We start from the raw sequence: 27453 nt of genomic DNA, 5'->3' as shown, positions 1-27453 counted from the left end.
TCGATTAATCCAAAAAAAAATTGTCTTTACAGAGACTGTAAAGCACTCTTTTTGAAGAGGAATGGGCTGAAGCTCCCAATCTTAAAAGACCCTAAAGATGGCCCTTAAAAGTAAGCACTGACATTACGGTGTGACTAAACTGAGTAAGTGCACCTGAATTCAAGCGCAAGGTGAAGAACAGCAAGAAGTGCTGGGACCAGGGTAAGTTGTTGTGGTTTCTCATTGATACCGTGATTGGCTAAAACCAACCTTTTGTAGGCGGGCCCCAAGTGTCGCTTTGTCCAATCAGCTCGGAGAGTTCTGCTGCATACTCCTCCTTTCCCCAAACGGATTTGATAGGAACAGTCCCAGATTGATAATGTGCAGAACTGAGTCTGTCTGGTGAGAACCCCACACATAAGTTGAACACACCATCACCACTGTAAATCATGGTGGAGGCTGTGTAAGGCTGTGAGGATGTATTTCTCAAGCAGGGACAGGGAAAGTGGGTGGAGTCCATGGAAAGATGGATGGAGAAAAAGACTGGGGCGGAGGTTAACTTACCTGCACCACCACAACCCTAAACACAGAGCCATGGCTACAAACACACAATGTGGATCGAAGCATATTCAGTTTGTTGGGATGGCCTAGTCAAAAAGGGCTAACATCCAATAAAGAACCTTTGGCAAGAGTTCAACATTAACTTACAGAGCTTGAGCTTTTTTCCAAAAAAAAAAAAACCTGGCAAAAATGTCAGCCTCTAGATTTTCTAAGCTGGGAAAAGCACACTCAAAAAGACCTGTAGATATAATTGTAGCAGATGGTGGCTCTAAAAAAACAAACAAAATAAAAATAAACTCGGCAGGGCTGAATACAAATGCAGGCCACACTTTTCAGTTTTTTTTGTCAAAAATGGTTCCACGTGTCATTTTACTTCCACTTCAGACTTTTGCAATACATTATGTACTTTGCATCAATCGTGCAAAATTCTAATAAAATAATAAAATAAAATTGAAAGTTTTTGCAAAGCACTGGAACTAGAACGATGAATTAGGGTTAAAAGGTGCATAGCCACGGTATTTGACTTTTTATTTATATGTCAGTGGTTCACTCTGGTTGCATAAAAAGTTTTTATGAAAGATTATCACATCTTGTTGGGACGTGATAATAGGGAAAAGCCCAAAATGTACTGGTAACACAGTATGAATATTGGTGTTCACTGAGGCGGACGCTAAACCTGCTGATTGCTCAGATGTGACCGCAGAGTTCATTGACCTGAGTTAATGTTCTGATATGAGCGTAAAGTTGCTGTAGATCAGTTTATTTCATCAATAACGGTTGGTCTTTGATCACACCGAGCTGCCGCTTTACTGCGAGGCATTGCAGGGGGTCAGGCTCGGTCTGGCACTATTTAATTTTGAGTTATTAATTAAGCAAACTGGCATTATGATTGTTCTGGGATCCTGTCGCTAGATGGTCCCACGTCTGTTTACATCTGCTAATCACACCCGGTGCGGGAGCTCATTTATCCACAAAAAGAACCATCAAAACATTATCAAGATATACGCTTGGTGTATATAACCTAATTTTATCATGATCAAACGGTTTTTGGTCTTTTTTTTTAAGCATATAACGTAACTATATGCCTATAATTAAGGAATTTCCAGGAGATAAATTATTTGTTTCTCATATTCTCTGTTTATTAAAAGTTGCTTTTGTTTTTTTTGCGTTTTTACATAGTGTTACATACAATCCCTCGAGAGAATAATTATGTTAAAGTATTATGTGGAGAAGAACAATGCAAGGTCATTTCCAGGAAACCGACACAACAGATCACTTCGTATTCACTTTAAAACTCGATTCTGCTCCCAGCCGTCAATCGGCGAAACCAACAAGAACATTTCTTCAGTTCATAGCATTTGTGTGCAAAACAGGGAGAGTCAGGTCCCACAGCCCGTCTTCCAGCGCCTTCCCTACATCAAAAGGCCATAGAAAACACATCTGCAACATGAAATTACAAAGCTTCTTCTATCTTCCATCGGGGCGACCGTGCATTTCGGGTGTGTACGTCAGAAGAACGATCATGACCCACAGGTGCAGTACCGCCTGAGGAAAGAGAATTTGATTAAAAACAGCGATTTATTTAAGCAACGCCGCGTTTAAAATGAGCACTCACCATGTAAAGGATGACAAAAAGCCGAGCTATGGGGTAGCGCCTCAGGAAGATTCCTAGCCTTATGCTGCAGGACAACAGAAATGTTTTCACTGTGGAGGAATTCTTTTATTTATAAATTGTCTAAAGAGAAAAATAAAGGCTTACCTGAATCGGTCAATAGAGCTGGCTGCCTTCCGCACTTTGCCGTAGACACCTGGACTGTCCTGATCGCTGAACAGCACTGGTGTGTTTCTTTGACGGGTGCCTAACGGTGGAGTTCAAAATAAGCACAAAAACAACAAGTTTAATTATAACCTATCAAAAAAAAAGTAAGCGGTGAAACATGTCTATTTTTTACCCGTGATTGAGTGACTGAAACAAAAACGATCGTTCTGACCTGGACCCTCGGCGGGGCTCATGTTGATGACCGGGCCTCCGCTCTGCCCTCCCTGGGCGCTCTTCAGCTGCTGCTCCAAACGCTCCAGCTGGAAGACCAGGGAGCTTTTCTCCGTGCCCAGGGCCTCCAGCATGGTCTGCTTCTGGATCAGCGTTTCCGTCAGCTGGTGGAGTCGGTTCTCCAGCTCCGTCTGGCTGCTGCTGCTCAGAGTCTTGTTGGTCAGCTGAAAGAGTTGTAAGCACGTTAGATGTCTCATCGCCACGCTGAAGTCTTATCTCGGGCTTTCATGCGGCTGTAGCGTGGCCGACCTGATTCCTGAGTTTTTGGATTTCGTCCTCTCTGTCTTTGATTCGGCTCTGCATGTTGATTTTGGCCCGATGGTGCTCGTCCTCGAGGTACTGGAGCTCCTACGTCCCACAACCGACAGTTACTCCGAGCGTCCCCCGTCCGAACGGTGTTGTTTCCCCGTGTGAACGTCAGACCTGACTTCTAGTCTCCTACCTGTTTGTAGCGCTCCACCTCAGCTTCCAGCTCCTGCTTGGCTCGATTCTGCGAGGCCTGTTGCTCCTGTATGTGGACCTGCTGCTCCCGCCATGTTTCCGCCTCGGTCAGGGCCTGAGTCTCCAGATCCTATTAGGGAAATACGTTTTGGTTTTTTCACAACAGAAAAACACTTAGAATAACTTTCAATGAGCAGAAGCAACACATTCGGAGCAGAGTACTTCCTGCAGAAGCTGCAGTCAGGGAGTTAATTTCCACAACTGTATTCTTCAAACCTAAAGTCCCAAAATGCGCAGCCCCGTCTTGTCGCCGCATATCAGAACTGACCTGGATTTCTGTCCGCAGAGTGCCCACTTGGGCCAGCAGCTTTTGAATCTCTTCCCTCTGGAGCTCTTTTTCATGACGGAGCTCCTCCAGCTCCAGAGCCATGGTCCCGCTACCGTCTCCGATGTCGAGACCCGACCCCTCCTTCAGACTGCTTATTAGCTTTTCTTTGGACTTAATAAAAAAACAGCGCCAACGTAAATCAAAAACAGGAGCCTTATGTGATGCATATAAATACTTGCAGAACTATCCACACCCCTTTGACCCTTTTCCACGTTGTCATGTCACGGCCACAAGCCTCAGGATTTTAGGATTTTACGGGACCGACCAACTAAAGTAGCTCAAACTTCTCGAGGGGTAAGGATAATTTAAAAAATCTGAAAAGTGCGGCATCCTTCAATATTTAGCCCCCTTATTTTTGGTAGCCAGCAAACCTTTTAACTTTCCAATCCTACTACTAACACAGGTTCCCTCCAGGTTTGCACATTCAGAGAAATTGTCACCAATCTTTCTTCTGCATAATAGCTCAAGCTCAGTGAGATTGGATGAAGCGCAAATGTGACGGTTGATTTTCCAGTCCTTGTACAAAATCCCAGTTAGATTTAGACTTTGACTAGGCCACTCAAACACTTGAATATGCATTAATGAAGAATATTTACAAGATTCTCCTTGGCCAGAACAGTGAAGTCTACCGATTACGGTTATAACATCGATGCATTCTCCCAGCTCATCTGTGGATCTCTACAGCTCCTCCAGAGATACCATGGATTTTATTCATAGCTGCATACATTCCCCCGACCATTGTTTTCCCTCATATGGTCTGTATAACATTCAATTTCAGTACATCATGCTCCCATTTGTGGTTGTCATGCATAAAAAAAATGAAGAAAAGGGCCAAGAGGTATTGATACTCAGCAAGGTACTGTGTATATTTTATTCATTTCAGGCCAAAACCAAGCCTTACTTGTAGGATGCGCGAAGCTTTGTGCTTGTAGTCTTGTAGCTCCTGCTTGGCAGACTCGGCCGCCGCTTTAGCGCTTTTCACTTGCTGGTGGAGGTCGTCCACCCTGAGCTTCTCCTCCACCGCTCGTCGCTCTGCCGCAGTCACCGTCTCTGCAAGGGTCTGCCTCTCAGCTTCTAGTTTGCTCAGCCGCTCTGCATACTCACTCTTACCAAAGAGCAGAGCACTGATTAATGTCGCCGTTTGATATGCGTCAACCCCCCCCCCCCCCCCCCAGCTCAGCCATCACAAGTATTCACCTGCATCTGCCGATAGCTGTCCTGTTCCCTCCTGACAGAAAGTTCTGCCTCTCGCAGTCTCTCCTGTATCTTTTCCAGAGCTTGGGAGTGGATGCTGCTCCCTTCTGTGTGGTCCTGCATAATTCTACAAAAAAAAAAAAAAAAAAAAAAAAAAAAAAAAAAAAAAAAAAACAAGGGAGTAATTCCCACAGGGAAGATTTTTATTTAAATTGATTTTGATTTCAAACAGCGATGACCGGAAGGTACCTCGACTTTTCCTTCTGTGCCTCCTCCAGTGCAGAACTGCGCGACTTCAACAGCTGGTCGGCTTCATCGAGTCGGACCTTTAGGACGGCGAGTTGGCCGTCTTTGGCAGAGAGCGCCTCTGTGAGGTCGTCGACCTGAGAGCGAAGATCTCTGAATGTGCGGTCGGTTTGCGACTGCTCCGAGTTCCACCTGTCTGCACGCAGGCGGGCCTGATTTAATTCTGGAGGGAGATGATTAAACACATTTCTTTTTAAAAAAAAAAAAAAAAAAACAACAAGACACGTAGTAAGTTAAGGCAGTAGTCCTCAATGTTTTCTGTTGTGACGAATTAAAACCATTCAGCACAATGTTACCTCAGTTTTCTTATTGTTAAAATTGAAAAAGTTCAGGGCTAGTCAAGCTTTAATGTCTTCCAGACAGTCTAGGAGGGCTTTCACCTAGAAGCTGTCACCCTGCTTCAGGGGCAGATAGAGCTCACAAATCATTAAAATAGAAACAGAAAGGAGTTCCATATCTCCTGAGGATGGAGCCTAAAGGCAACAAGTATAGTAAATAGTAGGGGTCCTAAAATTGAGCCCTGTGGGACCCCACATGATAAAGGAGGGCAAGATGATTGAAATGCTGACAGAGAAATATCGATCAGTCAGATAGGCTGTAAACCAGTCCAGAGCAGTGTGCTGAATGCCTACTAAATGATTTAGACGTGATGTTGTGGTCAACAGTGTTGAAGGCAGCAGTCAGGTCAAGCAGAACCAAGACCGTATCGGTACCAGAATCACATGCCAACAAGATATCAACAACTATTAGTAATGCTGATTCTGTACTATGACGAGCTTTGAAACCAGACTGAAAGGCTTCAAGAATGTCATTTTCATCCAAGAAAGATTGTAATTGACAGAAAATAATCTTCTAAAAAATGTTTTTAAACAAATGGCAGCTTAGAAATGGGTCTATAATTAGCCATCACAGAGTGATCTAGCCCAGGTTTCTTCAGAAGCGGTGACATTACTGCATGTATAAGTTTTGCTGGAACCACACCGGTGCACAGACTACAGTTAACAATAGTAAGGACACTTTGTGCAATACTGGGGGGAAAAAAAGTATCGAGGAGGGACTGAATCCTGTAGGGAACCAGATGACTTAAGACGCCTAACCATATCATTTCAAAAAGAAAGAGTCCCAGATTCAAACTGTCTAAAAGCTGCAGAGCTATTGGCTGAGACAGAAGGGTCAGAGTCAGGAGGGATAATCGGAGCTCCTGTGGCAACAACCTTTTCAACAAAGAACCCCCCCCCCACAACCCACACACACTCATGAAATATCTGTCCATTACCATCTTGCAGGTCTTTGGCTCTCTGGATGACGGAGGCCATCTCTTGGTTGAGGGAGGCGACCTCGCTCCGCAGCAGCTGGTTCTCCAGGCGGAGGCTGGACAGGACCTGGCTCTGCGGCTCCTCGGCGTGGAGGGCGGGCTCTGTCCTGTTGGACTCCTGCAGGGGAGCTAAGCCGGAGTCAGAACTCTCAGGAGTGTCTGTGGCGGAGAGGAGAGAGGAAACCGACGAGGTACTGAGATCAGAAACGCCGTTTTAAAATGCACAATGAGAGTAGAGCAGCTGTGCAGTGAATATGAGAGCAGCCTCAGTGTTGAGCTCCAACCTTGACTTTGCTCCTTGGCAGAATTCTCCTCGGAGGTTTTGATGCTGTGGGCAGAGAGCGAGCTCATGCTCGAGGCCCTCGACACGCCTCGGGTAGAAGGGGGCGTGGACGGGGCTGAGAGGTTGGCGTGAGGAGTGAGAGAAGGCGGAGGCGTCGGGCTTTGGACCTCCATGGCCGGAGCCGCAGCTTTCGCCAGTTCCCTCCTGGAATCCCTCCGGCCGCCGTCCGCAGGGTCGGAGCTGTTCAGGAAGTCGAAGAGCATGTCGTCGTCCACGTCCTGCTCGCTCTTTTTGGGCCTCACGAAGCCCGCTGAGGTCTTGGCGACGTTTGGAACGCCGCTGCTCCTCCCGGAGCCAGAAGGAGCACGGGGCGCGTTGGCCGTGCCGGCGAGGAGGGTAGCGCCGGACTTCTTAATGTTGCCGGCCACGGCAGAGATGTAACCCGCCGCGTCATCAGACGGCGGGTAGGCGTGACGCGTTCCGGCTAGCTCGGCGGTGTGCGCCGCCGAGTTGTACTCGTTGGCGACGGCGGGTTCTTCTCCGTAGGACGAGGAAAAGGAGGAGCTCCTCGCCTGGCTTTTGCTCAGGGCGGTAGCGGCTCCTTGGTCCACTTTATTCAGGAAGGTCTCCGCTTTGCCAGCCAGATCCGTAAACCAGGACATGTTGTTGCATCCTGAGACCACAAGCAGACGTGCTTAAACCCAACAAGGCACGGCAGATTTATTTGTATAGCACATTTCAGTACAGAGACGATGCAAAGCGCTTTACGTGATTAAAACATAGGAAAATAAAACAGAATAAAAGCAAGCAGGAATAAAATGTAGAAATGAAATAGAACATGGGAGAATAGCAACTAAAAGCAAATATTAAAAAACAGTTGAACTACAAAGTTGAACCAATGATGTTTCTGTAAAAACAGTTTAACTAGAACAGTTGAAGGCAATCCTAAACAAATGTGTTTTTAATCTTGATTTAAACTCAGGCTTTCAGCATTTTTACAGTTTTCTGGAAGTTTGTTCCAGATAAGTGGAGAGTATGAACTAAATGCTGCTTCTCCATGTTTAGTTCTGGTTCTGGTTCTGCAGAGTAGGCTGGAGCCAGAAGACCTGAATGGTCTAGGTGGTTGATACGCTGATAACAAGTCTGTGATGTATTTAGGTACTAAGCCATTTAGGGATTTATAGACTAACAGAAGTATTTTAAAGTTTATTCTCTGATGTACAGGGAGTCTTAGTGAGGACGCGGGCAGCAGCGTTCTGGATCAGCTGCAGCTGTCTAATCCACTTTTTAGGCAGGCCTGTGAAAACACCGCTGCAATAATCAATTCTACTAAATATAAACGCATGGATTAGTTTTTCCAGATCCTGCTGAGACATCAGTCCTTTAATCCTGGAAATGTTCTTCAGGTGAACTAGTCAAGTATAGTTAAGGCAGACAGAACCTGACAAAAATATTTATATCCCATTAACATTTTTCTCATTTCAATGAAGCTCTTTGATGCATTTTATTTCGATTTTATGGGTCTGATGCAAAAAATACCACATACTAGTCAAGTAGAAGAAAAAGAATAAATGGTTTTTTTTTTAATTTCTGTTAAAGAATCTTCTCATTAACTCTGACAAGCTTCCCTGTTCCTGCTGAAGAGAGTCCTCCTCACAGCACAATGTTTCAGCGCAGGGACGGTGTGTTTTTAAAAGCGGTTTACAGCGTTTGCTTTGTGCCAGCACGGCACCTCCCACCATTCCTCCTGTTCTCCATTCTTCCAAAGTTTCTTCCAAAATCCTGCGAAAAGAGAAACGACGAGTCGTGCCTTCAACAGATTTCCCCCACCCGAGCTGTGGATATCTGCAGCTCCTCCAGAGTTGCAGTGTCTCTGATTAACGCACTTAGGAAGGATGGTCATGTCTTGGACAGGAAGTAGCAGAACCTCAATGCTCAGATGTCCAAAGCTTTGGGGATTCTCTATTCTTCTCCACAACTTTATCCCTGACCTGTCGTGACTGAGGCCATTGCCAGTGTTCCTCTAACTAATTAGAGTTTAAATAAAAAGGACCTAAACATATAATCACCCCACACTTTTTTGACTTTTATGCAAAGATGCTTCAACCCGATGCGCCACAGTCCTTCCGCTTCATGTTGACGAACGTTTTGCGCTGAAAATACAAGAAAATCCACTAAAGTCGATGCTTTTGTGAGGCGGCGAAATGTTCAAGTGGAATGAACAGTTTTTGCGAGGCACAGCAAAAACATTTATCTGCGCCAAAACCAGGCAGGACCCCAGATGCCCTGATGTTGGAGACGATGGAGATCCGGGTGGCAGCATTATAAGGAGAGGACAGCTGGTGACACGTTGTTCAAACACGTCAGAGCCTTAGCTGAAGATTTTATAAGCCTTTGGCAGAGTGAGAACAATCCATCCGTACAAAACTAGGACACTAGGTAATACACGACTTATTCACAGCTATATAATGCTATCCTGTTTAAGCCTCACTCGTTTCCATAAGGCGTATTTTAATGGTAAAAGACCGACATGAATGCAAGGAGATGTGAAAACAATAAAGGTATAACCAAAGGCACCTGAGCCACCCACTAGAAAACTTGCACTTGAGTTTTATCCAAGCTAAAGCTAACAGGCTAGCTAGCTAACGACATCAGTCTTCAAACGTACCGTGGGATAAAAACTCGAGGCTCACTGGGTGTCCAGTCTGCTGGAAGTCACCGAGCTTCGGCGCTTACACGGGAGAAGGGGCTTCCGTCTGGATGCACACAGTCAAATGTCATTATCGGTTAAAGGAGGATGTTTGTGAGCTCCTCAAATATACGTGGACCAGGAACTGCTCCAGGAAGTGACCCACTTGCTCGGGTCGTTGCAGCGACGCGTCAACTCGTCCGCCATGTTGGGAGGGGAGACGTCGGCCTTTCACGCCGTTTAAACGCACTTGTTCCAGCGGCGTGATCTATCCTCATCAAATGTATAGTGATAATAAAAACACGGCTTTATAACGTGGCAGGAAGTTATACTGTTTTTTTTTTTTAATATCACGCTGATGAAAGAAAAAAACAACTTAATTGTACTTTGTAGGTATTTGGGTAAATTACATTAAAGGACGCTTTAGGAAACACTTTGGTGGACTTTTGAAATATTTCGACACAAGCTAGGAAGCATTGCAGTTGTGAAGGGTTCAAACATACGTGTTTGACTAAAAATGGCCTCTCTTATTGCTGGAACTGGTACACATCGGTTTATAGTCCTGTTTGTTCGTCTGTGAGTGGTGGTAGCTGTTGTTGAGCCGACTCCAGCCTCAGACCACACCTGGTGAAACCTCTGTACCAGATTTACCTCCACAAATTTTTCTTTTAGATATATATTTACATCTTTGGATAAACTGATTTTTTTGGAGGGGGAGGGATCATTATTAGTTGTCCCCTGGATTTGCACTGAACCTCTACATAACCTTTCAACAATATCCTGATCTATTAATATCTGTGCATGAGCATTTCAAAAAGGGAGTAAGAAATTATGCCTTATTTGGCAGCGATAGTTTTGTCCCTTAACTTACAAAACGCCTTAAGTAACTCAATATAAACATCTGGGTTATTATAAACACAATGAAGGTATTCCCAGTGTTTATTTCTGGAATCTTGTTGCCCTCTAAAAATTTCAGACTACTTTGTTTTCAGGCTTAGGCGCAAGCTTTATTCAAACAAGTTTTAAACATCATTTTCCTACTGACTTGAAGGTTACATACAACTACTTTCCAATACAAGAGAAGAAAAAAAAATCAATCTTAAGTGGGAAGGAATGGGAAAACAGTGGATGGTTTAATATATATAATAATGGGCTAAAAATTAGTAATATTTGACTAGGGTTATTCTAGTCTGATTTATTAAAGTGGTCAGGAATGAATCACTATAGGGCCCCAACCTGCAACAAACTAGGTTTTTGTTTAGCAAACAAATAGACACATTAGATATGAAACAGTGCTTCTTTATTCTTTTTTTTTTCCCGCACTCACTTGAAAATGCATATTTACATGGCATGCCACATCAATACAAGAACTGACTATTGACACAATTGATAACATCTGTTCTGAATCTGCTCTGGGAGCTCACAGCAGGGGAGTGAATGCCATGAACAACCAAACAAGATAAGAGAAATGAAGCTTCACCTTTATAACCAGGCTAAAGAAAATAGTTAAATCTGTAAATCTATTTTCAAGACCTAAAAAGTCACAAGTGTCCGGCCCCCCACGCAACTGTTCGCTTTCAGCATGGATGGCCGTGTCGTGGTCGAATCAGACAGTAATCATCTACACCGCAAATCCCACAAAAAAAACGTTCCGATTTCAGGATGGACTGCAAGGGCCGATGATTGTACATTTATGGCAGGTAAAAGGTATACAACATTGTCTGACTGTGGGGGGAAAAGGCAAGCTTGTCCACGCCATCAGATGTCCGGTAATCAAAAACAACATAACAATCAAAGTCTTCTAAGATAGTGTCCTTATCCAAGGTAATAATCCAAATGTGTTGCCTTTATCAGACTCTAGCTGAGAGAGGTTAAATAAAAAGGTAAGCAAAAAAAAAAAATAAAAAAATTAAATAAAACATTTTTTCCTTAGAACACCGACTGTTTGGGGCTAATGCAACAACAAACGATATTTGGACAGGTTTCTTCCATCAGTGATCCTTTGTTGCACTTGTTCCGTCCGTGTTTCCTACGTTTCCGATGAAGAGTCTGTTTGCGTTTTTCGAAACACGCATTTCCTGCTGGACTCACCGATGCGCGCGCGCACACACCCCCCACCCTCCCAGCCGAACCCACATGTACTCGTTTCTCAGAAAAAACCCATGACCCATGCAATGTGGCTGCGGCATGAGGGGGCTGCCCAAATCAGATCAGACCCCTCCTCTTCTTGTAGTCCTCCAGGTTGAGGGACCTGCGGGGAGCTCCGTCCTTCACTGGCAGCGCGTTGGAGCTCACAGAAAGAGACTTAGCTTCTGCGGGCGAAAAGAGGACATTTGTGCTTATAGTGTTGTGAAAGAAAGTGGCATTTACATTTAGTGCCTTGCAAAAGAACGTTTCTACAATTTAGCACGTTGCCATTGAAACATTCAGAGTGTTTATTGGGAGTTTTAGTGCCAGACTAACAGGAAGTGGTGCGTAACTGTACAATGTAAGGAAAAAAGACACATGGTCCAAGTATATTTTTGCAAAGCAGCCGTGTATTTAAACTGATTAATAAATTCTAGTGCAACCTTTTGGCTTAAGAAGTTTTCTAATTTGTAAATAGAATCCCTCGTCGTGTAGCTGAATCACTGCAGAAATGCAGCAGTTCTGTGAAGGCCTCATCATGAAGAACAAAGAACAAACCACAGAGCTCAGGCAGAAAGTTTTGGAGACATATAAAGCAACATTAGGTTATAAATCAATTCCCTGAGCTTTGAACATATCACAGAGCTCTGCTCAATACATCATCTAAAAATGGAACGACTATGGCACAATTGCTCCAGAGATCTTCAGCTCAAGTGGGTAAATCAGTTGAGAGGTCAACTATTTTGCGCACACTCTAGAAATCTGGCTTCTGAGGAAGAACGGCAAGACAAAAGCCATTGTTGAAAGAAAGCCATAAGATGTTTAAAGTTTCCCAGACGTCATCAGGGAGGAAGACAGAAAATATCTGGTCAGATGAGGCCAAAATTAAAACTATTTGGCTTAGATGCAAAATACTGTGGGAAAAAAAAAAACTATCATGGCACATCACCTTCAACACACCATGCTTACTATGAAACAAGACGGCGGGCTTGTGCTGACGTCAAGCAGATGGGATTCTTTTCTTCAACCAAACTTGATGGAAAGGTGGGTGGAGTTAAATGCAAGGTAATCCTGCATTTAAAAAATTCAATAAAGAATCTGTAGCAACTTTATGTTCACAAATGTTGTTTGTCTCTGGGCATGAACAACTGATAAAGACAGACCCCCAAAAGCCTGTAACTGCATTTACATGTAGTATATTCTGTATTTCTACAGAAAGGAGCGCCCGCCTGTTAACTGATCACAAAACATCCCAATAAAATACAAGTTGTTGGTCTGAGGTGACAAAATATAGAAGACACCCTTAGGCGTGAATACTTTTGCAAGGCACTTGTGTCTTGAACTGAAAGCAAGCAGGACAGCGGTCCATCTATAACAGCTGTGCACCTCAGCACCACCCATTAAAAGGAGAAACCAGCTCACCTGCATTAGGGACCTGTAGGTCAATCTTAACATCAAAATCATGAACTTTAAACAAGTCTTCTGAGAGGTCAGTGGTTGGCTTGGGGAAGTCTTTGTCTTTAGGGTTTGCTTGGTCCTACAACAAAAATAAGCAAAGAAAAATGAGAGATGTAGGTCTAGACATTGGTTCAGCCTGATGGCTTAGTACTAATGGGATATATCCAGTCGCACTACAGCTACATTTCTGCTTTAGATTATTATATGACTGAAATGACAGAAGAACTCTTGAACGAGCAAAAAAAATTTGGTTTTAAACAGTCCAATGCCATCTTGTTTGATTAACAAACAAAATGTTAATCAGCTGAATTCTTTGTGCAATAAACTTCAGCGGATAAAACAGCTGAACATGTCTCATTGAAAACCAGGATTTGGTATCATCAAAACTAAATTTAAAATGTACACATTTCTTTAGGGTAACAAACAAGGTAAATAAACTGGGTAAAAAAAACTGTTTTAAAAAAAAGAAGAAAATGGATTTCAAAAAGGACCCTAAAGGTCTGTTCTAACTCTAAACATCCTGATGTGCACTCAGAGGGTTTCCTGCTCACCACTTTGTTCTTCTCTGTGCTAGCAGGATCTCCGCCTCCCGACCCCGAGCCATACTTTTGGTTCAGGTGAGCGAGAATAGCTGCATGGACCGATGGATCTCTGGCCTGAGAAACAAAGACAAAAAATAATAGAAAGTTCCAACAACTTAATAGAAGCAAATTGAGGTTTTGCATTCATAAGGCAAGCTACAACCTGCTTGACTGCTAACGGCTGGCTACCCCAGCAGATAGCCCAACTAATCAACCAGGTAAGATTAGCATTTATGCTAACAGTGTGTGTAAAGGACAGAACAGCAAAACGTTATTTGAATCCTGATAAAATACTTTATTTCTATTATAACACTATAATAAGTGATTTATATTATTTGGACTAGGGACTTAAATAAAACTACGAGGTAAAATATCAAAGACAAGGACTTTTATTGTAGCACACATACATTTGACACCATGGTCGGTTTGCACTGTCTTCGGGTGAAGGGGTCCATTTGTTGGTTTTTGGAATTCTGCCCCTCAGCCTGGAGAAAAAAAAATGGAAATGAATCCTTTAAAAAGAAGCATCCACTCAGACTAGTTCATGTAACATGCTTTAAACGTTCAGTCCAACAGTACCAAACCCAGGTACACAACTCTGACTGGAGTCATTTCTACACACGTAATGCAGACCAGCCCAGGAAAATGGACACCATCTGATTTTATTTTGCTTCGCAGTAGTTTGTCCCAGAGGTTCCCAATCTGTGCAATGTGAGAGGGTTGTGGGTGATTCAATGTAGCTCTGACGGAAATGAATGAAAATGCAGGTACGTCTCCAGATATTAAAATATTGTGATAGTTCAATATTTGTTGCTTGTTTCAGAAAGTGAAACTCATATTGTGAAATATTACTCCTTGTCATTTTGATGACTATGGCTTATAGATGATAAAAATCCAAAATTCATTGTCTCAGAAAACTAGATTATATGAGATAAATAAAAAAAAGCATATTTTAAACAGAAATGTCAAGTTTCTGACAAATATGTTCCTTTCGGTGCACTCAATCCTTCATCAATGCGGCGTGGCATAGACGTGATCAGCCTGTGGTTCTGATGAGGGGTTCAGGAAGCACAGGTTGCTTTTCACAGCTGCCTTCAGCTATCAAAGTTTAGAAGAAATCGTACAACAACTAAGTTCCTCCTCCTGCTGTGCTTTCTTTAAGAAAGTTTTGCCTATCGTAACATCTGATCCCTTCTGTCAGGTGTTTTCCCCCAGTCCCTAGAAACAGCAATGATCAAACCATTGTTGAAAAAGAACAATTTAGACAAACTTCTACTGCAGAACTACAGGCCCATCTCAAATATCTCCTTTATCAGTAATATTATTTAAAAAGCTGCGTTTCAATAATTATACAACTTAACAAAGACCAACACGCTTTGACGTTTTCCAGTCAGGCTTCCGTGCTCACCACAGTACATAGACCGCCCTTATCAAGGTGTTTAATGACATCCATAGAAATGCAGACTGTGGAAGAACCACTGTGCTCGTACTACTGGACCTCAGTGCAGAATTTGATACCGTATATCACTAAAATCTGTTAGAACGCCTGGAAAACTGCGTCTGTCTTTCTGGTACAGCACTCGACTGGTTTAAATCCTACTTAAAGGACAGGGAATTTTTTGTATCAGTAGGTAACTTTACGTCAGAGATGACAAAAATCACGTGTGGGGTTCCCCAAGGATCCATCCTGGGTCCCCTCCTATTCAATATCTACATGTTCACTCCAGCGCAGATCATAAAAAAATAACATCAGTCACCATAACTACCTTTGGCAGTCTGGGCCGTTACCAAGTCCTGTTTGAAAATGAAATCAGCATCTTCCTAAAGCTAGTCAGCAGAGGGAAGCAGGAAGTGCTCTAAAGTTTTCTGCTAGACGGCTGAATTCCTGAAGTCCACAGCTGTGACCGCGTACGCGGTGTCACACTATAAACTGCTCGGCGGCAAGAAGTCTTTACATCCAACTGTTTTATATGTGACACTGAGCTGCTCCAAGCGGGCGGACCAACACCAGCAGATGACATGACACCACGAATCGTCACTGACTGTGGAAACTTCACTCTGGACTTTAGCAACCTGGATTCTTTGCCTCGCCACTCTTTCCTCCAGACGCTCTTGATTGAAATGAAAACTTAACTTTTATTTGAAAAGGAAATTCTGGACCAATGAGCAACAGTCCAGTTCTTTTTTTCTTTTTTTCTCCTAAGCCTGGCAGGTGGTTGCTTATTTTAAATGCCTCAATGTTTTGAGAGCAACATGGAGTGGTCAGTAAAGCTCCCATGTGGGAGAAAACCTCCCTGTCAACATAAGCTAACACTAGCTGTTAGCTTGACTCACACGTATAATTATCAAAACTACAAGAAATAGAGGCTTTGAACAATTCACTCTAAGAGTAATAAATTCATGAGTTTCACTTTCTGAAACGAGCGACAAAATCTATTAAACTTTTCCTCGACATTCCAATCTTTTGAGATGTACCTGTATGTAGTCCGACCTCCTTGGTTGAGTCACATGGACCTTCTGTTTACTGTAAGATTAAAGTTATGTGGGTTTGTCTGTGTGTGTCACAAAACTGTGCCCTGTACGTCCCACGAGAGACAACGCTGGCACTCTTCTGTCTTTACATACCGATACGTCATGAGGGACAAAGCTGGGATCGGAAATACAACAAGAAATCGGCTGGTGACCAAAATCAGACAATTTTCAGCTCGACTGGCCGCTTGGCCACACAAATAACCGATGTTTAACGGGTCAGTGAAAGCACCATGCCTACGCCTCACTGGCGTGATGTGAAAACAAACACTTTGGTGCTGTCCTAGGGGAAGAAGGGTCAAATCTTAACAATTTTCCCAGTTAATAAAATGTTCAAAAAGACAGAAGTCCAGAGACTTAAGAACCTATTCAAAATATTTTCTGAAACCATGTAGTGTGACATGTTTGGTTCCACGTGTTTCAGTCGAGCTGTGAGAAAGCGAGAGAGGGCAAGACTGATTATAGTACAGCAAAGTTGCTCTGTTTAATCCTTTTAAAAACAGCCATTCTCTGTCCTGAAAGACTCTGGATTTGGAAAAGATGGTAGCTTTTTTGAAAAATGTCTCAATCTTAAGACAAGGACCTAAATTATTTAGTGACAACAGACGGGGCAGGTTGTTAAGTCATGCTAATTTTGCCAACAGGATGTTCAATACTGCTTAGTCAACCTGATCATTCATTTTGTCTCATGGAAAACATTTATAAAAAATTCTTACTACATAATTTATCTATACGGTAGCCGTATCCTGATTTTTCCTTAAAACCCTGTGTTTTATTATGAAGGGGAAACAACCTTCTTGATTTAATTCATGAAAATGCTCAGTGTGTTACTGAAAAAAAGTCCTGTTCCTGAATTAAATCACAACACGTGCAGCAGTTTGGATACTTACCACGAGTGCTTTCTCAGATTCAACAATGTTCCAGCTTCTGTTCCTCTGGTTAATGTAGCTGGATGACAGAAAACATATATATTTATATTAATACGTTTTAGTTTTTTTTTTGCTGCTGCCAGTGAACATTAATAAAAAACGTCAACCATGAGAGAAAACGCTGCAAGTAAGATCCATCTATGAACAGACACTTCAGCATTTTAACAGATTAGCATAAAATACAGTTTCAACATTAATAAAAAAAATAATAATTTTTAGAAATCTATATTACATTTTTTTCCCTCTTAATTAGGAAAGCTGTAAATTCCATATACCTGATGGCTGAAATGTTCTTGGTCCTCTGTCGGTCCAGTGCTTCAGCCCTCTCCTCAAGCTCATTCAGCTCATCCTGGATATTTTTCACTTTCTCACCATCACCGCTTTCTTCTGCCATGGCCTTCAATAAAACAAGTAAAGACTCTGTGACGGCCAGAAGGATAATACAATACTGCTCATGTAGTTTTCTAATTTGATCTTACCTTGTCTTTAAGCAACTGTGTTTTCTTCATGGCATAATTAGGTGGCGCTTTTCGGAATCTGTCCTTTTCTTTGACGATCTGTGGAGGATTTGGACGGGGGGGGGGGGTTAGAATATTTCAGGTTACCGCGGGAGACGGCAAACATCCAGTGATACCGGTTAGAGACTGACTCACATCCTCAATGTCTTTATCGTTAAACTTGTAATTCAGAGCTTCTTTGATGGACTGTTCCTTCTTGGTGATTTCATCAAGCGTTGGTACCTGCATTCCAGCAACAATCATCTGCAGGACAGCAAATCATTACGGTCATTTCAATCCACTTTTTTCCCCCGATCCAGTTTCACGGTTTGGCTTAAAATCTTCAAATGCACTTACCGCCTCCTTCCATTTCATGAATTCGTTTTCCGTGAACTCTTGATTTGATACGAACTCAAGTCTGAAAACCCGCGTGTCGGCCCCATGCCTAGAACACATTTACAATCACAAAGCGTTTATTTAGAGGTGGACAACAGAATAAAATGGCTTTTCAAATGTCTCAGTTACAGTGCCTTGCAAAGTTAATCCTATCCCTTTACATTTGCACATTTTATCACATTACAACTAGAGGTGTAGCAATATATCAATCTACGTCGATATATCGATTAACTGATTAACGATCCAATAACATAAATGCAAAATGAAAAGATATCGTCATATTTATGATGCCCATTTATTTTGAAATTCACAACACATGACACTAAAGTGAACAGGTATTCTACTATTATTAAAGTTTTGATTTAAATGCCTGCTTAGTCAATAACAATGTATATAATATCGTTAGATGGGCAGATGATATCGCATTATATCGATCAGTGTATACAATCAGTGTATCAGTGTACAAAATTAAGTGGATTTATTTTTAGTGGTTATTACACACCTAAACAGCAGTACATAAGTATGCACTGGAAAGAAAAGGATCGTATAGTTTTCAGTCATCTTACAGATGAAAATGTCTAATTATGGTGATCACTGGCATCCAGGCCCCTTCACTCTGTTCCTGCTAAATAAAATAAAGAATAAATCTGGTTTCAAGCCATCATCCCCCAAAAAAAAGAGTTTGGCACAACTCCAGACCTACTAGGGCATGCTAGTCCCGTAAAGCCTCGCGAAACCTTAAACAGGCCAGTCCACTCAAGTTTGTGATGAAATGCGAAAACGTTTGATCTACATGAATCTTTTAGCAAAGCTTTTTGAGAATATTTCCCATTTGAAAGGACACTAACCTCAACTGCAGTCCCTTGTTTGTCCGCGTTGATCCAAGTTGATATACCTTCGCTGTTTCTACTACATCCACGATTTCAGCAACCTTCAGAGAGGACCAGAGAGAAATTACAGCTTTACTTCAGCCAAAGGACTTCTAGTTCGTAGATGGTCCACATCAAGACTGTAAAGCAGCACATTGGATAGAAAGATCAAAGGGCCGGGCTCACTCTATAAACTGGTTTACTGCTGCTGTTCCCAATGCCTATTCTGACGAAGCAGCCCGTCACCGTCTTTGCAAAGAAGGGCATGTGGCACCAGCGCTCCAGCTTGTGTCTGGACAGGCGGACCCTGTTGAGCTCTTCGGGGAGCGAAACCGGCTGCGATTTCGGCGGAGTCTCCTCTTTCCTGGTAGAAGACAACAGGATGAGAACGTGAGTGAAGCCATGAGCCGGCTGTGGGATCAAGCCGCGCGCCTCTCCCTCCAGAACACTCACTCGTCGTCGTCAAAAGACGATGAGCGGGAACTTCGGTCGCTTTTAACGGACGACTTATCGTCGTCTTCCTCCTCCTCTTCCTCGTCGTCAGAATAAACCTCGCTCGTCTTGAGGGGCTCTCTTTTAGCCAGCAGTTCAGCTGCAGAGGCGACAAAAGTCAGCTTTTAGAGCTAGAAGGGAAGGAATCCTAGAGAGACAGCGTCCTCAAAGCAAACTAACCTGTTTTGTTTTTCTTCTTTTCCCGTTCAGCTTTTAGTTCCTCCATAGCTTGGGACTTTTTGTCCAGTTTCTCATCCCGTTTGGATCGTCTTTCCTTGTTGTGTGACATAGACATCTGGGGACATGCACGGATACAAATAAATAAACGATGTTCCCACATGGTTATTACAAATAGATTAATTTAGAAAAAAAAAAACAGAAAAGGCAGGATCATATGCTACTTATAGTGTCACCCAAACAGCAGATACAATGGACTCTAAATACGATCTGTGCCCGTATTAACAAAGAATCCTGAGACTAAAAGCCGCTCTTAGAGATGCCATTTTAGGATTTTTATTAGAATTTTACCTAAGTAAGATAAAAGTTATTCACAAAGTCCTTAAGAGAGCTCCTAAAGTGACATAATGTTAGAAATAGTGAGTGTCTGAAGCAGAGAGAGCCGATTGGCTGATCCACCACCTAAACAGTGGAGGAAACGAGCACATAAACTTCTTTACCAGTCACATAACTATTAATATGTGTGTGATGCTGTCTCCTCTCTGGCTTTTGATTGCTGCATGGGACGCTTTTCACTTTTTCACAGAGAAAAAGACGCACTGATCTACGGAAACGCGCTTCAAAGTCCCTCTCTTGGCACAGAGGTCCAACAGCTATATGACCTTTCGACACTTTCTGTTCTCCTCCCAGAGCTGTGCGGCTCTGTCTTTTTTCTCCATTTGATGTCTGTCGTTTTGCCGCTTTATACAAGCAGTCGGTCACAGTTAAATGCCGACAGGTGAGTACACATTAATGTAAAATAGATGCAGTAGTAAAATAACCATTGGGGTGAGTAAACGTGACAAGCAAATCAAAACGATGACGAGGACGTAAATAAGGGGCGTTCAAACATTTTGATGCTGTGTGACAAACATTCAAGTTTCATCATCATGACACATTTTTTTTAATCCAGTGTTATCAATTCATTTCTATCCACTGATTACTAGGAGCACATTTTGTTTTAGTTTTTTTTTTTTTTTTTTAAGTTTGTTTCTTGTATCAACCAATCACAGCTCTTAGAGGACAGCATCACACCTAGCAACGGGGTCAACCACACCTCCTCACTAAGATATAAATGTATGTTGTCTCCTGGCTCAGAAGCTAAGATTACTAGGCAGGATATTTTAGGCTAAGATAGGAGCTCTCTGGAAGGACTCTAAGAATCTTTGTGAATACGGGTCCTGTTCGTTATTATTAGGCCAATATTACTGAACGTGGAACCCACCACCTGAGTGTCTTGAACCTGAGATTGTTTCCTTTTTTCCTGCTCTTCCTCCTGCTTCTTTTTCTTCTCTTCTTTCTCCTTTTTCTTTGCCTCCTTCAGCTTCTTCTTTATTTCAAACCTTTAAAAACCAACATCAGGTTCGATTAAAACATTTCAAGCACCAACATGCATCGTTAAAAAAACGCCCAGTTTTGTTTTTACAGTGCAAGTTGTTCCAATAAAATATCATGCCATCATTTATCAGATTAGTACTCTTAACTCGTGACTCCCCATTTTCCAAGCCAAATTTTTAAGAATGCAGCTAATACAACCAGCTTCTCTTGTTCGAATACAACATTTTGGCTTTTGAATGCAAAAAACCCCCCCAAAAAACAACAACTCATTGTCACTAACCGTCTCCTTAGCACCTCTCTCTTCTCAATTCTGTTGAACAGCTCCTGCTCTCTCTCCTTCTCCGTCATCTGCTCCAGGCGCGTTCGGTCCTCGGCGTCGCCCATCAAGTCGTCATCGTAGCCGTCTTTGAACACCTCGTCCTCAGACGAGTCCGAGTCGGAGCTGGAGGAGGAGCTGTTGCTTTCTGAATCTGAAACCTCGCCTAAAAATATTAAAAACACAACATGGGATTTTTTTTTTTCTCGTCTTTTTGGTTTAGTCTGGGGAAAAACCACTTGGGCTGGATCAGATCTGCTCAGTAAATGTACATAACTGTGCCTAAAACAAATAGCCAGGCACAAAGTGCATATTAGCTTGATTTTGGCTTGCTGTGTGTCCTCCTGGGAACCCTCTGAGTTAGTACTGGGTCATATTTCAATGAAATATTTTAATACAATAAAATTGATCTTCAAGGAATCTAATTTGTGTCTGCATGCCTCACAGTTGTCGACTGCTTCATCATCAAATCTTATGTGCATTTCTATTTACCTTCATTTAACAGGACAGATTTAAAGGAAATCAAATAAACTGAAAACTAATAGTTGGAGAAACTATTTCTAAGTGGTTCAATGTTAGCTACCATGTACTTTTGACTTTTTATCAATTCTGCCTGAAATTGTTGGAAACAAAAATACACGATCCATTCTCCTGATCAGTACATACACCTAAGCGCCACCATAACACAGCGACAACATCACTGTATGCTGTGGAAGTCGTTTTATGAGGCCAAAGCAGATTATTGTTACTGAAAAAAACTAATTAAAGGGTTTCAAGATAAAGTCAGAGGAAGTTCAAAAGATGTGAGAAGATTCTAGAAAGAAACCGACTGTCTACTAAGGCTTTTCACTCAGGATCATACTTAGATTTCAATAGATAACAGGAAGCTGACTATTTAACTTATTTTATTTTTCCTTTCTATCCTTTTGAAGAGTCCAATTCTATATAGAAATCTCACAGTTAAGGCAAGCAGCTATCTACTTACTTTGCAGGGTATAAACAGAGACTGGTGTTAACAGTTAGTAAGGCTAACCACGCTTACGCAAGATGCTAAAGAAATTTAAATATGAGCTTTGTTATAATTTTAACTGAATACCTGATCCCCCCCTGCACACACACACACCAATGCTTTGTCTCTGGTCCTACGGTGAGCAAATAACGATCAGTCACAACAGAGAAGCTGCTTAGCTCCTGTATAGCTACTAGAAATGAGCGAAGCTAACCCACGACGGCTAATCACAGCGGGGTTTTTAGTCAAACTCAAAGCTTGACACGTCTTATTTATTTTCAATCGATCTTGGGAAAGGTAGAAAAAAAAAAAGGAATATCTTTTAAATCCTGCTACATTTTGAGGTGTGGACGCAATGTTATAGAGCTATAATAATAATAATAATAATAATAATAATAATAATAATAATAATAATAATATCTTATCCAGGAGTAAATAAGATGCTTATAGTCTTTTTACTTTGTACATATTTCTGTACAGCTATCTCTAATCATTCTTTTATTTCGGAGAATTAAAGAAAATGGATGAGACTTAGCATCTCTTCCTTGAATTGGTTATGTTTGAGAGGGCAAGCGCAAAAGGAAACAAGCCAAGAAGACGTTTGACAAGCATGCTGTGCGCCACCGGGGATAAAGGAGATGAAAGAGGGAGTGGTGTAATCCCAGCCACCGAAATACCAGGCTGATCTGTAATCTGGAGTTCAGCAGATGGGACCTTTAGTTAGTAGTTATTCTACGTTTACTGAAACCTCAGGACTTTTGGTGTGGGCCTATTTTTTAAACTTATCTAGTTGAGAAAATAAAATGTTGGCATTTAATAGTATTTTTGGAGTGTGTTCTTGCAAAAGAAGTGGGGAGACATACCCTCTTCTGGAGCGGAGCTGTCAGCTGAGCTGTCTCCATCTGAGCTGCCGGACGCCGTCGCCTTGTTAACTTTCTTTTTCGTGGCGCTCTTCTTTTCAGAGCCTTTCCCCTGCTTAACTTTCTTTTTGCCTTTGGTGCCGTCCACAGTCCACTTAAACGAAAACAAAAAAATGTGCCATTCTCGCTTTAAGGCGTTTCATATTTAACTGCTGAGGATGACAGACTTACGATCCACTCAGTCGGGCCAAAAAGAGACACGGATCAGCCTTACCTCATCGTCGCTGTCTGATGTCTCGGAGTCCGTCGAAGCTGCTGGTTTGTTCGCGGGCTCTTCCTGCTCGCCGGAGTCCACCTTCTTCCTCTTTGCTAAGGACAACAACTCCTGAAGTGAAGACATGACAGCGTAGCTCAGAATCCAAGGTGTGAGTCTCTGCTGAGCCCATCGTGAAAGATGGCCTTGTCACGGGCAGCAGAAATTCAATAAATCCTTATTGTTAGCATCGTGTTCCACATAGACAGCATCGCATGCTCTCTCTTAAGCTGGAGAAAGACTCCACCGCCTTTGACAGTGGCCACAGAGCAGCTGTTCACACCAACAGGCTGGTTTTAGTTCCACTGCTGATAGACCGAGGATCACACACCTAACCACTGGCCCCGGCTGAGGGATCGCAGACCACGGGATTTCCCAGAACAACAGAAGTCGGCAGGGTCAGGCTCCATCTAAATACATCTAATAATACCTCCTAGCTCCTGTTCCTTGACCTCTCATGAGGTCAACAATAAGAACTCTTATCGTGGCGAGGAAAGGAGGTTCAGACTGGTGCGCTGATTTCGGACAGCCTTTAACTCCGAAGTCATTACGTAACGTGTCCCGCAAAGGATTATGGGGTGCGTTATAGCTCCTTAGTGCCGGTAAGGGGCATCCTATGCTCAATTAGCTGCAAGAGGAAGCATACAGGCTCCTTTCCTACCTCCTTACTTACTGACTGCACTTAACATGGCGACCGTTGACGCACTCCGCTTTGGCTAAAGAGTCCTTACCCGAAAGACGTTTCAGATGAAGCCTTGCGACCTCTGTTCCACTACCCCACAAAAATTAAAATGATTCCACTCTAAAAAACGTCATATTTTAACACTATTCACTTAAATGGTGTTGACTATGTTTTTATTGCATTCGTGTTGAGCGTTTGCAACGTTTATTCTACGTTATTTGTGGGGTTTAGACCGATCTTCAATGTGAGTGTTACCCTAAAAGAATGTATTTCCATCTCAAACAAACATATTGTTTGGGCTGGATGGCACAATAAAAACATTAAGAAATTATGAGGAAAAGGTTTATTCTTTTTGGACAATATTTCACTGAAAAATGTCAATTTGTCATTCTGTTTCTGTTCAATATGTGAAGTGTTTTTTTTTTCCTTCAATATAAGCCATTCATAACTTGCAGTATTTTTCGGTAAATAATTAAGTCGCTCGGAATATAAGTTTCACCGGTCAAAAAAATGTATCACAAAGAGGAAAGAAACATATATAAGTCGCACCGGACTACAAGTTGCAGGATCAGTCAAACAATGAAAGAAAGTGCTTATAGACTTATACTGTGAAAAATACACTACTGTGTTTTAGTAGTAAAGATCTAAGTATGTCCCCATTTTTATCCTTATTTGTAATTATACATTAACTATACATTATACACAATTAGAAAGAAAAAAGGATCAATAAAAAGTTCCAATAGAATAACAGTTTTCCTTCCTTTTGCATTCTAGCCATGCAGGTTAATATTACAGTTATTACATCCTCCCAAACGATCACAACGCAGACCCAGGAAACGCTCCATCACCAAGCTCTGCCCCTTTCAAAGACTTCAGAGAACACGCATTCTTTTTTTCTTTTTTAAACTTGCAGTTTTGGTAAAAACAATTGAGGAGTTGAGTTTTAATTCAGTGTTTGTGTGTGTTCCCTATCAAAAATAGGTAATCAAGCAACAGCATAAAATGGCCAGGGCTGCGCTTAAAATATGTTATGATAATTACGAATATCAATTCTATTTTATCGCTATGTTTTTCCTCTAAATCAGCCAGCCATAATTAATACCAACATTTTGTGAGTTAAACTAATGGCACCCCCAGTTGTACCTCTACCGTGGTTTGCCGAGTTAAACAGATTCCTTAAATAGGATCAAAGTGAGCATTGTTTCTAGGTAGCCCTTGCATGGTTTTTAACCTCTTAAGACCATGGGCATAGTTTCTGAATTTTAGCTAAAAAATAAATAAATAGCAGGCTTAAACCTGATCACGTCACGTTTTATTCAGCAATTACAAACCCCATTTGAATAATCTTGGTTTACATTTAGATACTCTGTGGATACCAAATTTACTATGTTTAACCAAGGGGCAAATTTATCGTAATGAACCTAGAAAAAAAAAAAAAAGGTTAAATTCTTCAGGGTTTTTTAATGAAGATGCACCTATCAGGTATTTCCTGGCCAGTACCACTTTCTGGTTTTCTCAAAGCTCGCAGTTGTTAAGTCAACCCATTGTTGAAGTTATTATTTAAATCCAAGAGAAAGTTCTAGATAGCCAAAATCCTAAATATCTAAATATCCTAAATAATGCATCAAAGCAGATATCCATAACCTATCCTTAACCTTTATTTTTATGTAACAAAAAAACCCTCAAAGTACATGTTATCTGGTATATTTAATACAGGAAAGTGGTGCCAGTTCTTGATTTAGGGGATTTTATTCAAGAGGGGGAAAAATCCCATATCTGATCAATCAGATCAGTCAACCAAGGGTAAATTTAAAGGTTCAGATCTCAAAATGACGGGTTGGGGCATCTTACTGTCAGCTAGTTGTGCTACAGCTGATCGAGTTCACATCACCCGTCAGGTGGAAACGCTATCGGCTGCAAACTCAAAAACAGCTTTTTTTTTTTTTTTTTTGTTGATACCAGCTGCAGCTTTTGGCATTACCCAACGATCAAGTCAACATATCTAGAATATGATTTGTTGTTTATCACTTATATTCCTTAGCAACCAACCCGAAACTTATTTCTGACGTTTTGGTGCAACAAAACTGTGTTTGATTCACAAGATCTTTTTTTTTTATTTTAAATCAGCGGATTTACGTACACCATGCAAGGTCTGGGTTCAATACAAAATTAGTAATAGCTTGTATTAACTATAAGGTTAAGGTTTGGTAAAGAATTACAAATTATTCAAATGTCGAATGCTCTTCATCACCACATAAAACAACTATTACAGATCAGTGTACTGACATTTATTCCAGCCACTAAGAAGGCAGAACATCCACCAGCAATCTTGCTAAATCTTAAAAAAAAAAAAAAAAAACATTTGCATTATTATTTAGAAACTATACAATTCTATGAGAAACTACATCACAGCTACTCACAGGTAATGTAGATCGGGGGATAAAAAAATAAATATAAATCAACCATAGAATTTAAGGTCCCTCGCTGCATTAGTTTCCACCTGCATCGATGTTGTTGCCGTGATTTTCATCATCTAATATACATAGCTCCCTTGAAGCTGCTCTTCTTGCTGTGGACGGTTTCCCGGGCATTTGGAAAGCAACAACGAGTAGAAATCAGCCCAAACCCCCCAAAAAACAACCGGCCTCTCTGAACGAGTCACATATGTGATCTTTTCTGGTCTTCCCAGTATGCTAGCACGGCTCTCGGCGCTGTCATGTCGGACCGCCAACGCGTGTTTGTCAACAACTCCGAAATAGAACTTCAGCTCCCAGGCCATGACGTCATCCGGGGCGCTATATATGCGAGCTAAACAGCACCAGGCTCTATAGCAGCGTTCGTTTCAAAGACATTGCATTGCCCTGCAGTCTGTAGGAAAACACACGCGCCCCTCGCCAGCGCACAGACAAGCAGCCAGAGACGGGAAATTATTATGTGTACGGCGCGGTAACATAACACAGTACCACAACTAGCATTATGCAACCATTGCTTGACTCTGCGGGCTGTTTCAAAGACACGTTTGAGCCCAAGGCGCTTTTCCGCTTTGCAAGGCACGGCACATATAGCCAGAAAGGAGAAGCTTGGCATTGTGTTAGGCAAAGAGGACAAGTAAATTAGGCCCGCTCTCAGCTTGTCCCATCGAGGCCAAACACAGCGTAACCCGTTAGCATCCGCTAGCTCCGTCCCAAATTGTAGACCGCTTGAAGAGGCCACCGGTAGGGACTATACGAGGAGAAAAACGGTGTCTTACCTGGTCTAAATTGTCATCACTGGCACTGTCTTCAGAGTCGGAGTCAATCACGACTCGACCTTTCCGCTTCTTAACATTCACCATGATTTGCTACGCGGCTAACCTGCTAGCTGCGCCTGTGTCGTCGAGATTAGCCGCTGATGCTACTTGGCTTCTTGGCTCAAAACTGAGCATGCGCGCACAACCGCTTTATAACAAGAACCTATATTTAGAAAAAAGAAAACAAAAGAAATAAGGAAATAACATAAATGCTGTGATTTTTACTGTGTTTTTTTTCACATCATGACAGCTTACAAAAAAATAATTGGTAGAAAAGAAACAAACGGACACAAGGACAGCGCGAACAGAGGACGGAACTAAAAGTCCGCGAGTACGTGGGTCAGGA

At 42.0% G+C, this 27453-nt stretch overlaps 2 protein-coding genes across 3 annotated transcripts; both read right to left on the bottom strand.

Annotated features, from left to right (window-relative positions):
• Positions 1-1657: 1657 nt before the first annotated feature.
• Positions 1658-9392, bottom strand: golga5 (golgin A5). Its single transcript, XM_036150757.1, has 13 exons — positions 9186-9392; positions 6519-7190; positions 6196-6393; positions 4863-5082; positions 4617-4740; positions 4321-4524; positions 3360-3530; positions 3033-3161; positions 2840-2938; positions 2532-2754; positions 2300-2399; positions 2156-2219; positions 1658-2085 (listed from the first exon to the last, which is right to left on the bottom strand). Exons 2-13 carry the CDS (start codon positions 7177-7179, stop codon positions 2008-2010), a joined length of 2271 nt encoding a protein of 756 aa, XP_036006650.1. The 5' UTR covers positions 7180-7190; positions 9186-9392; the 3' UTR covers positions 1658-2007.
• Positions 9393-10191: 799 nt separating this feature from the next.
• On the bottom strand, positions 10192-27384 carry rtf1 (RTF1 homolog, Paf1/RNA polymerase II complex component). Of its 2 annotated transcripts, none has more exons than XM_012872249.3 (18): positions 27069-27384; positions 23098-23208; positions 22827-22977; positions 20919-21120; positions 20544-20643; positions 19265-19379; positions 19046-19184; positions 18779-18956; positions 18572-18654; positions 17685-17772; positions 17484-17591; positions 17310-17387; positions 17106-17227; positions 16792-16849; positions 13780-13857; positions 13343-13447; positions 12756-12870; positions 10192-11518 (listed from the first exon to the last, which is right to left on the bottom strand). In XM_012872249.3, the coding sequence occupies exons 1-18, from the start codon at positions 27150-27152 to the stop codon at positions 11412-11414; spliced, it is 2022 nt and encodes a 673-aa protein (XP_012727703.2). In that variant the 5' UTR covers positions 27153-27384; the 3' UTR covers positions 10192-11411. The 2 variants fall into 2 exon arrangements, with proteins under 2 accessions (XP_012727703.2, XP_012727700.2); XM_012872246.3 differs by having other exon boundaries at positions 20526-20643; positions 27069-27383.
• Positions 27385-27453: the final 69 nt, after the last annotated feature.

This window comes from Fundulus heteroclitus, chromosome 19 (genome assembly GCF_011125445.2).
Source record: "Fundulus heteroclitus isolate FHET01 chromosome 19, MU-UCD_Fhet_4.1, whole genome shotgun sequence".
Lineage (NCBI taxonomy): Eukaryota > Metazoa > Chordata > Actinopteri > Cyprinodontiformes > Fundulidae > Fundulus > Fundulus heteroclitus.
The sequence above is the reverse complement of the archived record's forward strand: the minus strand, read 5'-3'. Positions and strand labels throughout refer to the sequence as shown.

What these genes read in the sequence shown, in the direction of transcription:
- golga5 (XM_036150757.1), bottom strand. Translation starts at nt 7,179, where the DNA reads ATGTCCTGGTTTACGGATCTGGCTGGCAAAGCGGAGACCTTCCTGAAT. An exon ending in CTCTGCGGACAGAAATCCAG is followed by an intron (nt 3,162 to 3,359) that starts GTCAGTTCTGAT and finishes TTTCCCTAATAG; the next exon opens with GATCTGGAGACTCAGGCCCT. An exon ending in AGCTCTATTGACCGATTCAG is followed by an intron (nt 2,220 to 2,299) that starts GTAAGCCTTTAT and finishes GTTGTCCTGCAG; the next exon opens with CATAAGGCTAGGAATCTTCC.
- rtf1 (XM_012872246.3), bottom strand. Translation starts at nt 27,152, where the DNA reads ATGGTGAATGTTAAGAAGCGGAAAGGTCGAGTCGTGATTGACTCCGAC. An exon ending in GCAGTAAACCAGTTTATAGA is followed by an intron (nt 18,655 to 18,778) that starts GTGAGCCCGGCC and finishes TCCTCTCTGAAG; the next exon opens with GTTGCTGAAATCGTGGATGT. An exon ending in GCACAGAGAAGAACAAAGTG is followed by an intron (nt 12,871 to 13,342) that starts GTGAGCAGGAAA and finishes TTTTTGTTGTAG; the next exon opens with GACCAAGCAAACCCTAAAGA.